This window comes from Etheostoma spectabile, chromosome 7 (genome assembly GCF_008692095.1).
Source record: "Etheostoma spectabile isolate EspeVRDwgs_2016 chromosome 7, UIUC_Espe_1.0, whole genome shotgun sequence".
Lineage (NCBI taxonomy): Eukaryota > Metazoa > Chordata > Actinopteri > Perciformes > Percidae > Etheostoma > Etheostoma spectabile.
The window spans coordinates 25,208,526-25,223,859 of NC_045739.1; the positions used below are offsets into that span (position 1 = coordinate 25,208,526).

Sequence of the window (15,334 nt, forward strand, 5' to 3'; positions counted from 1 at the left end):
TAACTCTAATCTAACACATAGGAAAACAGCTGCAGAGTCTCCTTTGTCCATTAGAATATACAACTCCTCAATTGGGTGGAGGAGGAAATAGGGCAGAGAGGACAATACATACATACATACATACATACATAGTATGTATTACACATATACATACATAAAAGATTATTACAGTCATACATACATACATCATACAGTCATACATAAATACATACATTACATACAGTATACATTCCATACATAAACTATTAACATACCATTACAACATACATACAGTCATACATTACATAACATACATACATAACATACATACATACGTCATACATCCATACATACAGTCATACATACATCCTACATTACATTTACTCATACATACATACAGTACATACATACATACATACAGTCTACATAACGTCATAAATCATAAATACATACATACATACATACAGTCATAATACATTACATACAACATACATCACATACAGCATACATCATCAATACAGTCATACATACATACATACTATACATACATACTACCTACAGTCATACGAATACATATACATACAGTCATACATCATACATACATACGTCAACATACATACATACTACATAATACAGTCATCCACATACATACATTCATACATACATACAGTCATACACATACATTACAGACATAGCTCGATACATATCATTACATACAAAATACATACAGTCATACTACAGACATACAGTATACATACATACATACAACAGTACAAACTACATACAGTCATACAACATACATCTACTACACTACCTACTACATACATACAGTCCATAATACATCATACATACATACATACAGTCATACATCTATCACTATCCACACACCTGGACTACATTAATACCTGGTCCACTTTGATCACTTAACACTGGACTCACATGGACCACTGACACTTTAATGATAATTTATGGTCTTTTTTGTCTTTATTTGACAAATGTTCTTATTGTTCTTATTATTATTTTTTTATTACTGTTATTTTGGTGTCTTTATACTGTCTTTTTTATCTATTATTTTTTATTTGTTTTTCTTGCTAAAACTGCTGCTGGAGTTTTTAATTTCGTCGTGGGAGTCATCCCAAAAGGATCAATAAAGAGAAGTCTAAGTCTAAGACGCTGAGCGTGTGAATCATATCCTCCACGGGCTTCTTGATTCAGTTACTAAAAAGGTCCCAGGTTAAAAATATCACATTTAGAAGCTTGAATCTTTGGTCTAAATGAAAGCTTGGCTAACTAGTTTTTTATTATTATTATTTTATAAATCCTTCTAAAGACTTAAAAATGTTGAGAAAAAGCATTTTGATTGCACATCTTCATGCTGTCACTGTATCCGAATAGCAGTGACTAGCAGTGACTAGCAGTGACACACACACACACACACACACACACACACACACACACACACACACACACACACACACACACACACACACACACACACACACCCCACCCCCACCCCCTGCTCAGCTGAAGCCAAAAGCTTTCGATTAATTAATAACAGGGTTAACCACCGGTTGGTGTGGTTTCACTGGCTTCAGGTTAGTCATGGGGAAGGAGTGGAAGCGCCGGCCGCTGTGTACACAGTGTGGTTTTAGTACAAACCGTGCAAGCAAACACACACACACACACACACACACACACCACAATCTACACCGCAGGAGTCACAGGGCTACCGAGCCGGTTAAAAGTTCAAACAGGAACGCATCCGGTAATAAATGACAATGTGATTAAAAGAAAACCAGTAAAACTATTTAAAACAATGACCTGTAGGGGTGTGAAGGAGTGAAGGAGTGAAGGAGTGAAGGAATGACTCATGTCTGACCTTCTCTCTTGGCTGACGGGTGTGGAGCTCACTCAATGAAACGCAGCGTTTCGAACAATGCAGGATTTAGACAGGAGAGAGAAATTACTGAATGGTGAAATATAATATAAGAAAAGGTCTAAAGTAGTCTCCATTACAGAGTTTGTCCACTAGAGAGAACTGACACGTTTATATGAACTGTAAAATGTTAGTAGGTTAGTATCTGGGTCCCAATTTATGAAATAAAAAAAGATCCATATCCAGTAAATCAGTATCAGGTGTGGTTGGTTAATTGTGTATTTGTTAAATAATTTACTGCTGCCCGATATATTGGTTTTAGGTTTTGTTTATGCCGTAATTTAGAAGGTCCATTTTAGCTAAAACACTGGACATGTGATCCATTGTGTACACTGCTGGACCTGGGCTACGGATTTCCTTCCTTGATGCTGGAATGACAATAATTGATCTAGTCCCATTAAATGAATTTAAGGCCACGTTAAAAGGCCATGAAATTTAAAAATGCAACTGCCACATGTGACCTGCTCCTTTCCTCTATGTGTGATTTTGACTCTGCTGTATTTTTATTGTGTGTGTTGTCTCGGTCGGGTCGCCCTCGAAAAAGAGATTTCAATCTCAAGGAACTTCCTGGTTTAAATAAAGGTTAAATAAAAATTAAAAAAACATGTTTTTTTTTTGTACTTTTAGTTGAAGCAGTGTTCTTTGAGTCGTGGTGGCTATCACTGCTCACGCTAACCAACTCGTTCTGCTCCATTTTCCTCTGTGGGAGGAGTCACCAGACCAGACAACGCCAGGTGTTAACGGTGTGCAACAGGCTTTAGGGCGGGTTTTCTCTCGGTTGGTGGGTGTGTCAGAGCTGATACCCAATCAGCAGCGATGTGTACTGCCTTTAAGGACCCCCTCGAAAACGAGATGTCACATCTCAAGGGATTATTCCTAATAAAGAATTTCAATTACTGTATGAACACCCGTGGTAGTAAAACGGCATTGGGCTTGCCCACGCAACAGGGCGTTCAACTCGACCCTGTTTCAGTAGAAATAAAAGGTTTTGCTACGTTTTGTCGGGGTCCGTCGGTACGCGATCTGTGCTGACTGCACGATCTGATACGCACATAAATGCTTAGTAGGAAATGTGACGGTTTCCCGACACTATTTGTGTCACGCACGCGTCGAAACACTTGACGGTCAGGCAGCACAACTGGCGGCTTTTACATCTTATGTTATTCATTAGATAGATAGATAGATAGATAGATAGATAGATATTTATTGATCCCAAAAAATGGGAAATTACAGTTCATATGCAGTTCACGGCCGGTCTGTTTTATAAAAGATATTTAAATTGAGTACTTATTGTCACTGACCCAAAACCGCACATCGACGCCTGTGTACCATGCCTTGGCGACATTGTTATTTTTAATAATAATACATTTTATTTATAATGCACTTTCCATCAATAGATCTCAAATTGCTACGGGTAAAAAAAGAGAGAGAAAAAAGAAAAGAAAAAGAAAATAAAGCTGTTCTTAGAAGAGAGGATAAAAAACATCTAAAAGGGGACCAAAAGCTTTGCTAAAAAGAAATGTTTTAAGGCCTTTTTTAACCCTTGTGTTGTCATCAGGGCCGATTTGACCCGTTTTTTTTTAAATTCATTTTAAATATCAGGAACTTGGCTTTCTTTCAACCAAATTGCCTAAAAATAACATGGATGCCATACAACGTTCTTCAAGTAAAATGAATGATTACTTTTACTGAATTTTGTTTGTTTTATTGAGTTTATGGCATTTTAAAAAATTGACCAAAACCTTGGATGAAATGACAAAAAAAAGAGACAAAAAGCGGTAATGCTAAAAGTATGATGTGTAATGTAATGTAAAATAAAAATTAGGCTAAGAATTAAAAAAAAAAAAAAAAGCGTAGAAAAAAACAGCTAAAACATCGGAAAAAAGCAAAGATGATAGTTGATGGGAAGACACACAAGGTTAAACACTCAGTGGATGGAGGTGCCCTCAAGGTGTCGGGGGGGGGGGCGTTCCACAGACGGGGGCCGCAGCACTAAATGCCCCGTCTCCTATTGTCCTGAATCTGGCTCTGGGCATGTGGAGGAGGTTTGAGTGGGTGGAGCGAAGGGAGCGGGTTGTGTTTTTGTAACGTTTTTAAATGTAGCTTACGCTATGCGTTACAAGGTGTTTACGTGGTTGTCAATCCAAAATGATAAAAGGAGTTGTTACTTGTCACATGAACACACACCCTTTTGGTTACATGTTACATGAACACACACCCTTTTGGTTACATGTTACATGAACACACACCATTTTGGTTACATGTTACATGAACACACACCATTTTGGTTACATGTTACATGAACACACACCCTTTTGGTTACATGTTACATGAACACACACCCTTTTGGTTACATGTTACATGAACACACACCCTTTTGGTTACATGTTACATGAACACACACCCTTTTGGTTACATGTTACATGAACACACACCCTTTTGGTTACATGTTACATGAACACACACCATTTTGGTTACATGTTACATGAACACACACCATTTTGGTTACATGTTACATGAACACACACCATTTTGGTGACATGTGGAATGAAGTCTGAGTCTTTCTGTCACTGCAGACCTTCGGTTTCCTGCACACTCCCCTTTTTCCCCCGATTCCCAGCTATGTGGTTTTAGGTCGTGGAACTGATCGAGCAGGGTAAATCAGGGTAAATCAGGATTATCATCTGCTCATGTGTGAACATCTTGCACATGTGTCATCGTGCGGGCAGCACAGATCGGGTACCTGCCGTGTGGGCGCAGTACTTACAGTAGACGGTGAGGTTGAAGGGGGCGCTCTTCTGGCTCTGCAGCTGGTTAGCAGCCGTGCAGTAGATGGGACCAACCAGGTCCCCCCTGAGAACATCGGTGATGGTCAGAGTACTGGACAGTCCCGCCTGGGATTCAATGCAAAGCAGAAAGTTAGACATTAATGATCAGGAAATACTTCAAAAATTACCCAGCAGAGCTTTGTAAACAAACTAACTTCATTTTTTTTTATATATTACAATGTGCATTCCCAATTTAAAAGAGATCATTTGTAATTCAGACCCGTGCATACATGTAGGACATGCTCCTCTATATATTTAACATCAAGCAAACGTCAACCAAGGATTAATAAATCAATGATATTTTGTTGTTGTTGTGGTTTGTTTTTCTCCTCAAATTGAGTATATGGCCTCTTGACATCTCCTGACATATTTCATATGTTGTTTTTTTATGCAGTCCCACGCGTGTATGCAAAAAAGAAGAAGAATAAAATCAGATTAAATAGATTGCAAATTGATGAATGCTAGAGTTGCGGAAATTAATTAATAAAAACTCTGCATTAGGAATTATAAAATGTGAAGTGGATGAATTCATTTTTAATGCATACGTTCAGTGTACAAAAATAATTAACAAGGAAGTAACAGATAAGGGAAGGAATGAGATTTTGAGAGTTCGAATGAATGAATGAATGAATGAATGAATGAATGAATGAATGAACTACAGCTGAATGACGAAATACCAACTGGAATTCGAAATACAACAATGAACATTCAAATCCCAAAATGTTAAATCGAATACCTGCCCATCAAACAATTATTATCATCAATTATTATCAATTATTATCAATTATTTGGATCCAGTCCTAGATTCAACACATATTCAATCCCCCCCCCCCCCCCCCCGGCTGAGGGTCAGTCTTTAACCCTTGTGTTGTCCTCTTGTCAACCATGAAACATTAATATCTCTTTTTCTGACATTTTTCTCACTTTTTCCAACGTTGGTGGTGGGTGTTTTTTGGGATGCTTTTTTCCAAAGTTATTTGATATTTCTAATGTTGGTATTTTCAGCGCTTATTTCTCGGCCCATTTATTGTGAAAAAAAACCCCTGATAAGTGGTCAAATTTGACCAGAGGACAACATGAGGGTTAAACAAACTAAAGTAAACATCTGTGTGTAAACCGACCTCTTTCACCGTGAAGCGACTGTCGACCACGATGGGCGCGTCGCCCCTGAGCCAGGCGAACTTGAGGAAGGAGCCTTTGGCGGAGCAGTTCAGCACCACGGTGCTGTTGCGCTCTACGGCTTCGGGCACGTTGGACGTGATGGTGACGCCGGACACCGGCTCTGCGGGGAGAAACGAGGAGGTTGGGGGGGGGGGTTTTGCACGAGGAAGCCAAGAATGAAATGGATTGTATAAAAGACAGAGCGCGTCGAGTTGTACTCTGAAAGCCGCGCCCGCCGGAGGGGAAAACAACTCTCTGCTCTCTTACTAACAACACAAAGAATCCCTAAAAGCTGCAGCGTGGTGGTATTCACCCAAAGGCTATAACCACCCTTAATGCACATTTGCACTGACTCCACTCCACCGGACTTTCTTCTTCTTCCCTCTGACTGTGCAATGCTCTTACACTGTTATATATATTATATATATATATATATATATATATATAGTACCTCAAAGGTCACTGTAATCTGTGCAATTTCATACAGGGCAATATTTAATATTTAACTATTCCATTTCATTACTCATTTCACACAATGTGTATTCAAGCCATTTTTATATATGCATACAGTTGCTCTCTGGACTGCCCCCCCCCCCCCCCCCCCCCCCCCCCCCCCACACACACACACACTTTGTTTCTCTGCAATACCTACATTGTAAATACATTTTTGACTTTTTTAATTTTTGATATTTTATATTCTTGTCTTATATTTTTGTGTCAACACTGTACGGGGATTGCTTCAATCTCATTGCACAGGTACTGTGTACTTGTGCATAATGACAATAAAAAGGCATTTTATTCTATTCTATTCAACAGGGTACATAACCCATGACTTATAAGCCGCTGACCCGAAAAACTGAGCTTTATTGAAGACAAAAGTGGATTTGGGAGTCAGTGGGATCCTGACACTAAGCTAACAGCAAAACAAAATGCATCCAAAAACACCAACTACCATAGACATAACTTAGAGGGGGTATGGGGGGGTCACAACCCCCCCCAAATAATCAAAACTGGCCAGTGCACCCCGCCCCAAATAAACATTATTATAAATTCATTAACATAAATAAGACATTTGCACCATAACGTGATGCAGAAAAGGCTCAAATTGTTGCAAAAACTTCTCCATAAAGCAGGAAGTTAAGTGTTTGGTTTGCTCAAAAGTGCAGATCTCAACCCCCGCCCTCCCAGGGTTGAACCCAAAATTACGCCATCTCCAGGTATATCAGTGGACATTTTTCCCCCATTGACATTAAAGTAATCAATAGTGTTGTTGAAGAAATCCTACTACAAATAAGCAGTAAATAGTAAAGAACATAGTATAAAAACAATTTAAAGGGGCGCTGTCTAGTTTTGGCCATTTCTTCGCTTTTGCTTGCAGATTTCTCCATAGACCCCCCCCCAAAAGCTGTTCATTTAAGGTATATTAAGGTGAAAAAACTGCATAGTCCCCCTTTAAAATGTGAGGGATGGATTTATTACCCAGCACGTTTGAATCCGGTTTCTCTTTTAATGATATTGTAGTGAATGTGACATGTTGCTAAGGGTGGTTCCACACACCTTTTGATTAGACATGTGATTTACTGCCCTTAGTCACCGCAGGTAACGTTAACAGTTCGGGGGGGTGGGGGGGGCACGGTCCCTTTAAATGTTGGGAATGCGTGGGATGGATGACGTGGGACGTTACGGGGTCGGCATTAGGCCCAGCGCCTTACTCTGCTTATATCCTGTGAAATCCTGTTTTTGCCTGTGAAATAAACTGGCCATTTGTGTGCTCAATGTGAGTAATTGTCTCCTCCATCTTGCAGCATTTTCCCCAATACGAGTGAAAAGAAGACGACGGCGGCGGAGAAATCCCACCACCCAAGAGACCGGCTGGACTCGTTCTCCATCACGCTGCAGCTATGTGTGTGTGTGTGTAATTGTACGGGCTGTTTATTCGGTGATTAGGCAACAGTAGGTGTGTGGAAACAATGCGAAGGAGCGGCAACCAGTTCTGACAGGACGGCAACACACCACCAAGCATCGAAAGCTCCATTCATCCGCTAACTCCACCCAACGGCTCCTTTGGAGAGGATTTCCATCACATGTGTTGGATTAACTGTCTGTAAACCAGTGCAATGTAACTGAGTACATTCACTAAAGTACTGCACTTAAGTATTGAATGTTGAGGTACTTGTGTTTTCCTTGAGTCTTTTCTTTTAATGCTACTTTCTACTTCCACTCCACTACATATTAGAGGGAAATATTGCACTTTTTCCTCCACTACATCAATTAACAACAGCTGAAGTTACTATTTTTGCAAAAAATACATACTGTAGACCTACAAGTGCAGCTGAAACTTTCTGATTAAACACACAACTGTTTGGATGGTTTTTCAGTTTCTAAAATGTGAGGATTTTTTCTGCATTTAGTACTTTTAATAATAATAATAATCTTTATTTGTAGAGCACTTTTCAAAAACAAGTTACAAAGTGCTTTAACAAGTGTAAAGACAATACTAATACAAAAAGATAAAAGCATGAAAAACATTGAAAGACTAAAATACAGATAAATGTAAAATTCGTCAAATACAATAAAATAAAAAGGGACAAAATAAAGTGAAATAAATACTTTAAGGACATTTCCCTGATGATTACATACCTTTACTTAACTAACACGTTCAATGCAGAACTTTTACTTAACAGTAACAGAGACGTGTACAGGAAGGTATTAGTACTTTTACTTAATTCGGATCTGAACACCACGTTGTGGGGACGGTGACAGTTCGCTCTACTGCGATGCAAAAGGAAGAGACGAACAAAAACACACAAACATTAAGACACTGGCGGTTTGGTTGCGAGTATTTGTCATATCTGTGGTTTCTTTGGTGGACCACTGTGTGAAAATGAGAGTCAACGGGAATGCTGGGAAAAAGCATGCATGCTCCATTTCATTTCATGTCATTAGTCCAGAGAGTCCGGCCTCTCTCCAGTGACCAGTGTTAGTATCCTTGAAGGCGGGTCCTCTGTTGAAGTCTAAAACTATTGGCTCTGCCGTAACCAATCGGCTGCTACTCTCCGTTCTTTTAACCCTTGTGTCGTCTTCCCGTCAACCATGAAAAAAATCCCAGTTTTTGTCACTTTTTTTCCAACGTTGTTATCGCTTTTTACGACATTTTTGTCACTTTTTCAGTGTTGTGGGTTGTTGTTTTTTTTATGTTTTTATTGTAGACGTTTTCAGCGCTTATTTCGACGGCCCATTTTTTTGTGCCCCCCCCCCCCAAAAAAAAAAAAGATTTACTCAAAACGGGTCAGATTTGACCCCAGGACAACATGAGGGTTACATCAAGGCTGAAGACCTTTTTCTTTCTGATGTTGCCTTTCTTTAAATGACTCTTCATTTCTTTAATGTTTAATTTCCTATGCTGCACTGTGACTTCTAGTGTTGTGTTCTATTTGTTTTAATGTTTTTATTTTTAACTGTTTATTCATGTGTTTTAAAAAAAACTTTTTCTCTTGTTTTTGTCCTTTTTTTTCCCAAATTACTTTTGATGCTTTTTTTTCTAAAGCATCGAAAGTCGTCACTTTTTTTGAACACTACGTAACTTTTTTATCAATGTGTTTAACTTTTTTTTTTTTAAATTGTTGTCACTTTTTGATGTTTTCAACACTACGTAACTAACATATTAACTTTAGTTTTACAGTTATTTTTGGAATTTATGGTCAATAAAGCTCATTTATAGGAAGTTATACCTAATGTTTGAGTTAGAAAAGCAGAAATTAGGAATTATTGAGACTAAAATTAAAGGAATGGATGTTGATGATAATCACAGACTGGAATATGTCAACTTTTACTCAATACTATTTCAACAACACTTCACTTTGTTTTACAAATGCTACAAAATTGAATAAGACCCAAAATGAATGAAAGTAGAGATTTGTACTTGGTAAAGAGCGTTGGAATCAATCATGTTATTTTGGGGAATTAAAAAGAACATTAAAATAGGACAACGGGTCAATTTGACCCGAGTACAACATGAGGGTCAAGTACAGTACTTGAGTACTTGCCTCTACTGTGGCTTTGAGTAAGTCAGCTGATCTATTTACTGTGCACAGCCAAGAAAAGCTGCAACATTTAGCCAATTAATCAATTAGTCAAGCTCAAGCAATAGAAAAGTAATTTGATAATTTAGTCATTCGTTTTTTTTTTTAAAGTACGTGGTGGCTCCAGTTACTTTAGGCTTTCCGTTAATCAAACAGACGATTAAACAGAAAGATGAATTGATTGATTGATGAGATTACATTCCACTCTAATTGTAACTTGTAAGCTATTATGTGACAAATATGACGGATGGATTGATACGTTGACTGTGGCTTTGGGACAAACGGAGACAGTTGACTGATCTACTTACTGCGCACAGTTGAGTAAAGCTGCAACGATTAGTCAACTAATCAATTAGTCAAGCTAAAGGAAATTAATTTGATAATTGATTCATTTCTCATGACATTTTACTAGACCTTCCTGCACTGTTCTACCACGGCATACTTCTAAATGTCTGTGTACTAAACAGTGAGTTCACAGGGGTTTATTTATGTCTCATTCATTCAACACTGGGGAAATATCCGTCTCTTTAGCTGCTAAATCCTCCACCCTGTTCACCAGCTAGTCTTTAATGCTACGTGTCCAAATATGTGTTGTTAGTGTCTCTTCACTGACCACTGACAAGCAGAGAAAACACTCTATAGCCTCCTACAACAACATGAGGACAACATGGGGACAACATGAGGACAACATGAGGGCAACACGAAGACAACATGAAGACAACATGAGGGCAACATGAAGCCAATATGAGAGGCAACATGACAGAAAACATTGACGAAACATCGAGGGCGACCGAAGTGAGGACAACAGAAGACAACATGAGGGGCAAACGTCGAGGGACAAAGTGTGAGGCACACATGAGGGCAAACTGAAGACACATAGAGGGCAACAAGAGGGAACAGGAGGCCAAAATGAAGGGCAAACATGAAGGCAAAATGAAGGCAACATGAAGACAACATGAGGACAACATGAGGACAACATGGGGACAACATGAAGGCAACATGAAGGCAACATGAAGGCAACATGAGGACAAGCCGGCCGCTCCTCATTTGCATAAAGTAGCCTGGATTCACTTTTATGCAAAACGTTCCTGCTCCCATAGACAAGAAACGAAAGGGAAGCGCGGGAATAACGCCGTCAACGGAGACGCAGCATCACAGCACAGCGGCGTCACCAGGAACCAGCGGAGCCTGAACCAGACAGGAAATCAGCCGCAACACTAGGAGCTAAAGGAGGCCAAAACAATGGAATAGCTGCAGGGGGGTTTGATAAAAACACAAACGCGATGGGGTTTTGTGTAAAGTTATTGTATGGCTCCTTTTCTTTTCATAGATAAGTCAGTGGCTTTGACAGTACTCACATGCCTGCAAAATTACACTGCCACTGCAAAAAAGGGGAAGTCTAAACACAAGACAAAAGCATTAAATCTGAGGGAAAAGGTACTAAAAACCAGATAAATACACTAAATCTGAGGGTAAAAGGTACTAAAAACAAGATAAAAGCACTAAATCTGAGGGAAAAGGTACTCAAAACCAGTGAAAGTACCCGTCCATGCAGCAATATCATTTCACTTGACAAGCTTGCTTGATTTAAGATTATAGTGTAAAGTTGAACACTTAAAATAAGAAAGTCACTCTTATCTTGGTAAGAACCAAATAGTTTGCATTGTACTACATGCATGACGACTGTTCAATACACTTGCATCAGCATGAAGCAGTGAGGTCACAGCTTTAAACAATGCACAACACACACACACACACACACACACACACACAACAACACACACACACACACACACACACACACACACAGGCACTCCTCCAGGAAGAGTTCAGTACCAAGAGCTACGCCCTAAAGTAGCAACGGGGCAAGAGGGCTGAAGGGCTTTTATTTTCGTCTGCTAGCTGCTAGGAGACAGCCCTCCATACTATGCTCCTGGACGGGCTAGTAGTCCTTCCCTAGGTACTGTCCAGGGCCTCATACTCGCTTCTGACTGGCTAGTAATCTTACTAGGTACTGTCGGGTCCTCATACTCTGCTTCGGACTGTAGTCCTTACCTGAGTACTGCTCAGGGCCCTCATAAGCTGCGGATGATGGCTAGTAGTCCTTACCTAGGTACTGTCAGGCCCTCATACTCTGCTTCTGAATGGCTAGTAGTCCTTACCTAGGTACTGTCAGGGACCCTCATACTCTGACTTTGACTGGGCTAGTCTCCTACCTAGGTACTGTCAGGCCCTCATACTCTGCTTCTGACTGGCTAGTAGTCCTTACCTAGGTACTGTCAGGGCCCTCATACTCTGCTTCTGACGGCTAGTAGTCCTTACCTAGGTACTGCAGGGCCTCATCTCGCTTCTGACTGGCTAGTAGTCCTTACCTAGGTACTGTCGGTCCTCATACTGTGCTCTGACTGCTAGTAGTCCTTACCTAGTCTTTGTTTACTATGCAGGACCCTCATACTCTGCTTCTGACTGGCTAGTAGTCCTTACCTAGGTAGTGTGCATGTGCGACTCCCAACAAAGATGGGACAGAAGTGTGATGTCTCACTCTGTTGCTAAAACAGAGAGCTCAACACACAGGGGGAAAAGAGGAGCTGCAGCGATGTGCGGTACAACAACAACAAAAATGTGGTGTTTTATGAAAATTAAAACCATGTAAACCTATTCTGGTGCAACCTCAGAATACAATTGTGAACCTGAAAATGAGCATAATATGAGGTCTTTCACTATTCGAGGACGATGCCTAACCTCGTCCAATCAGATTGCTTCTCAATGGTTCACAATTAGGCCTCTAGTCCAGTAACAGGGGCACGTCTAATCTCAAAACAGGTTCTGGTTGAACGACTATTCCCTCGGTATGTGTGCAACAGGCTTAGAGTAATGTTTTCACTCGTTTGGTGGGTGTGTCTCTCGTTTACTGGCTGTGTCACAGGTGATACCCAATCACAGGGCGTTCAACCCACCCCCGTTTCAGTTTAAAAAAAAAAAAAAACATGTTGCGCCGTTTTGTTGGGCTAAAACGTCGCCCAGGTGTGGCTTGCGCCTTCGGACTGCACCAGGTTGCGTTGGAAAATCTAGTAATTTTACGTAAAAAGTGTTTTTGGGAGATAACAGAAACCCAAAACATTAACTTAAACTCGTTTATCTGGATTACTTAGATACGCTGATAAATTCGGCATGGATCTAGTCCATATAAAGTATATTATAAACTGTACTTTATCATATATGATAAAGATCCCCATGGACCGAACAACATTACCGCAATGGTTACGCACCATCATAGATGATAATAACCATTTTCTGAATCGGCATGCGACACTTGGGTGGAATAAAATCCACTAATTCTCTTTCAAAACACACCTTGGCAGGCGGACAGTGATCTCAGGTTGATGAAATGACTCACCCAGAACCCGGAGCTGCGTCTCTCCGGTTGTAGTTTGGCCGTCCGGTGACAGTATGCTGATGCTGTAGTGCCCGCTGTCCGCAGCAGTCACGGGTCCCAGGTACAGGAAGCCCGTGGTGCTGTTAATCGCCACTCTCCCGGTGTACGGGCTGTTCACGTTAAGCCCCCCGGCCGAAGTTAGTGTCGCGACATGAGTCTGTGCACCCCCCTTGTTCGTATTCCAGACTATGAAGGCGTAGACTGGTTTGGCGACCAGGGTAGTCCGTAAAGTCACATTTGACCCCAAAACTGCGTCCACCGGCCCGTTGGGGAGAATGTTCTGCCCCGCACAGCATCCTGAAAGGGGGGGAAGAAATATCAAGTTAACGTTACACCTGTGGAGCTTTTGATAGCAGGTGTAAAAGTTGGAGAAAGAGACGTAAAACTGAGAAGTTTCTCTCTGGTCTGTTGGTTTCTGTTATTTTAGCATGGATTCAAATAGGCAACACCCAGGGAGCCATTTCCAAAAACACACCATGGACACAACGTAGGCTATAAATTAATAAAAACGAAATAAAAAAGAATCGTAAATAATATAAATCTAAGATTGATCCCACACACAGATCATGGATGGTCTTCTTACCAATAAAAGAGAGCAGAAGAAGAAGCGATTTAACGGCGAACAGATCCATCCGGACGGTTCAAGTCTCTCCAGCAACGACAGACGAAATGCGGCAGTACCTGCTACTTTAACAGGGACACACCCAGACAAGGTGAACACACACACACACACACACACACACACACACACACGCAAAATCGCACGCACACACAAACACACACTCGCACGCACTCGCACACACGCACGCAGGCACACACACATGTTTGTGGCACTATCTTTATGGGGACCCGTCATTGACATAATGCATTCCCCAGCCCCTAACCCTAACCGTAACCATAACAACTAAATGCCTATCCTTAACCCTCACCCCCACCCTAACCATAACCTAATTATAACCCTAATCCTAAAACCAAGTCTTAACCCTCAAACAGCCCTTTAAAGTTGTGCGGTCCAGCGTTTTGCTAAGTGGACTAAACTCCCGGTTTCTGGACCCCACAAATGTAGTTAAATAACACACGAACACACACGCGCGCACACACACACACACACACACACACACACACACACACACACGTCATTGGTATGATTCAGATAGATAGATAGATATTTCCAGTAAAGCAAAGGTGTCACAAACTGTATCTGATTTACAAAAGACTAGAGTAAAACCTACAGTATTAATGCAGTATTAAAGTGTTATGTTTTCAAGCTATGTGGTATTACTCATGCACAATCATCATTAGGCGACCTACTAGAGACATAGAGAACATTTAAAGGGTTTGTCTTGTCTGGAAATTATTCATTTTTTAACAGAAACTTATAAACTAAACAAAAATCTGCTTAAAGGTTTTCAGTGAGGCGCTGCTGCCCCCACGTGGACATCTGGGGAAACACTTTTCTGAATTAACCCTTTAAAATCAATACAGCCATAACTATTTATGTAAAAATACTTAACAGATGTTTAAATTGGCTCAATTACTGATGAGATGTACATCATTTATGGTTCATATTTGCCACTTACCCCCGTGAAATCACATTTATTATCATATGATTGTTTATTTTGTGAGAAAACAAGGAAATTCAATTATAAAAAGGTAAAAAAAAATAGAAACAAGAACAGGTGAAAGTGTATGAAATTTAACAGTTTTGTAACTTTGTGATTGAATAGCAGGTTCAGAAATACAACATAGTTTCATAGCACCTCCACTTAACACTTAACCCCCTAAAATGTGACATTTTCATCCCTTTTTCAGACTTTTCTTAAGTTTTCACTAACATCACCTTACTAGTTTTACACTATTTTTTGGAATTCTTCGTCAATAACGCTCATTTATATAGAATTACACCTAATAT

General features: G+C 40.2%; 1 protein-coding gene across 1 annotated transcript in view; it reads right to left on the reverse strand.

Annotated features, from left to right (window-relative positions):
• si:ch211-264f5.6 (carcinoembryonic antigen-related cell adhesion molecule 1) overlaps window positions 1-14,272 on the reverse strand; it is a 34,829-nt gene extending 20,557 nt beyond the window's left edge. Inside the window, exons 1-4 of the mRNA XM_032519839.1 lie at window positions 14,006-14,272; window positions 13,384-13,719; window positions 5,865-6,025; window positions 4,683-4,809 (exon numbers count right to left, since the gene is read on the reverse strand). Of these exons, the coding sequence (XP_032375730.1) occupies window positions 4,683-4,809; window positions 5,865-6,025; window positions 13,384-13,719; window positions 14,006-14,054 (673 nt within the window). The 5' untranslated portion in view covers window positions 14,055-14,272. The remainder of the gene's footprint in view (window positions 1-4,682; window positions 4,810-5,864; window positions 6,026-13,383; window positions 13,720-14,005) is intronic.
• Between the last annotated feature and the right edge of the window lie 1,062 nt (window positions 14,273-15,334).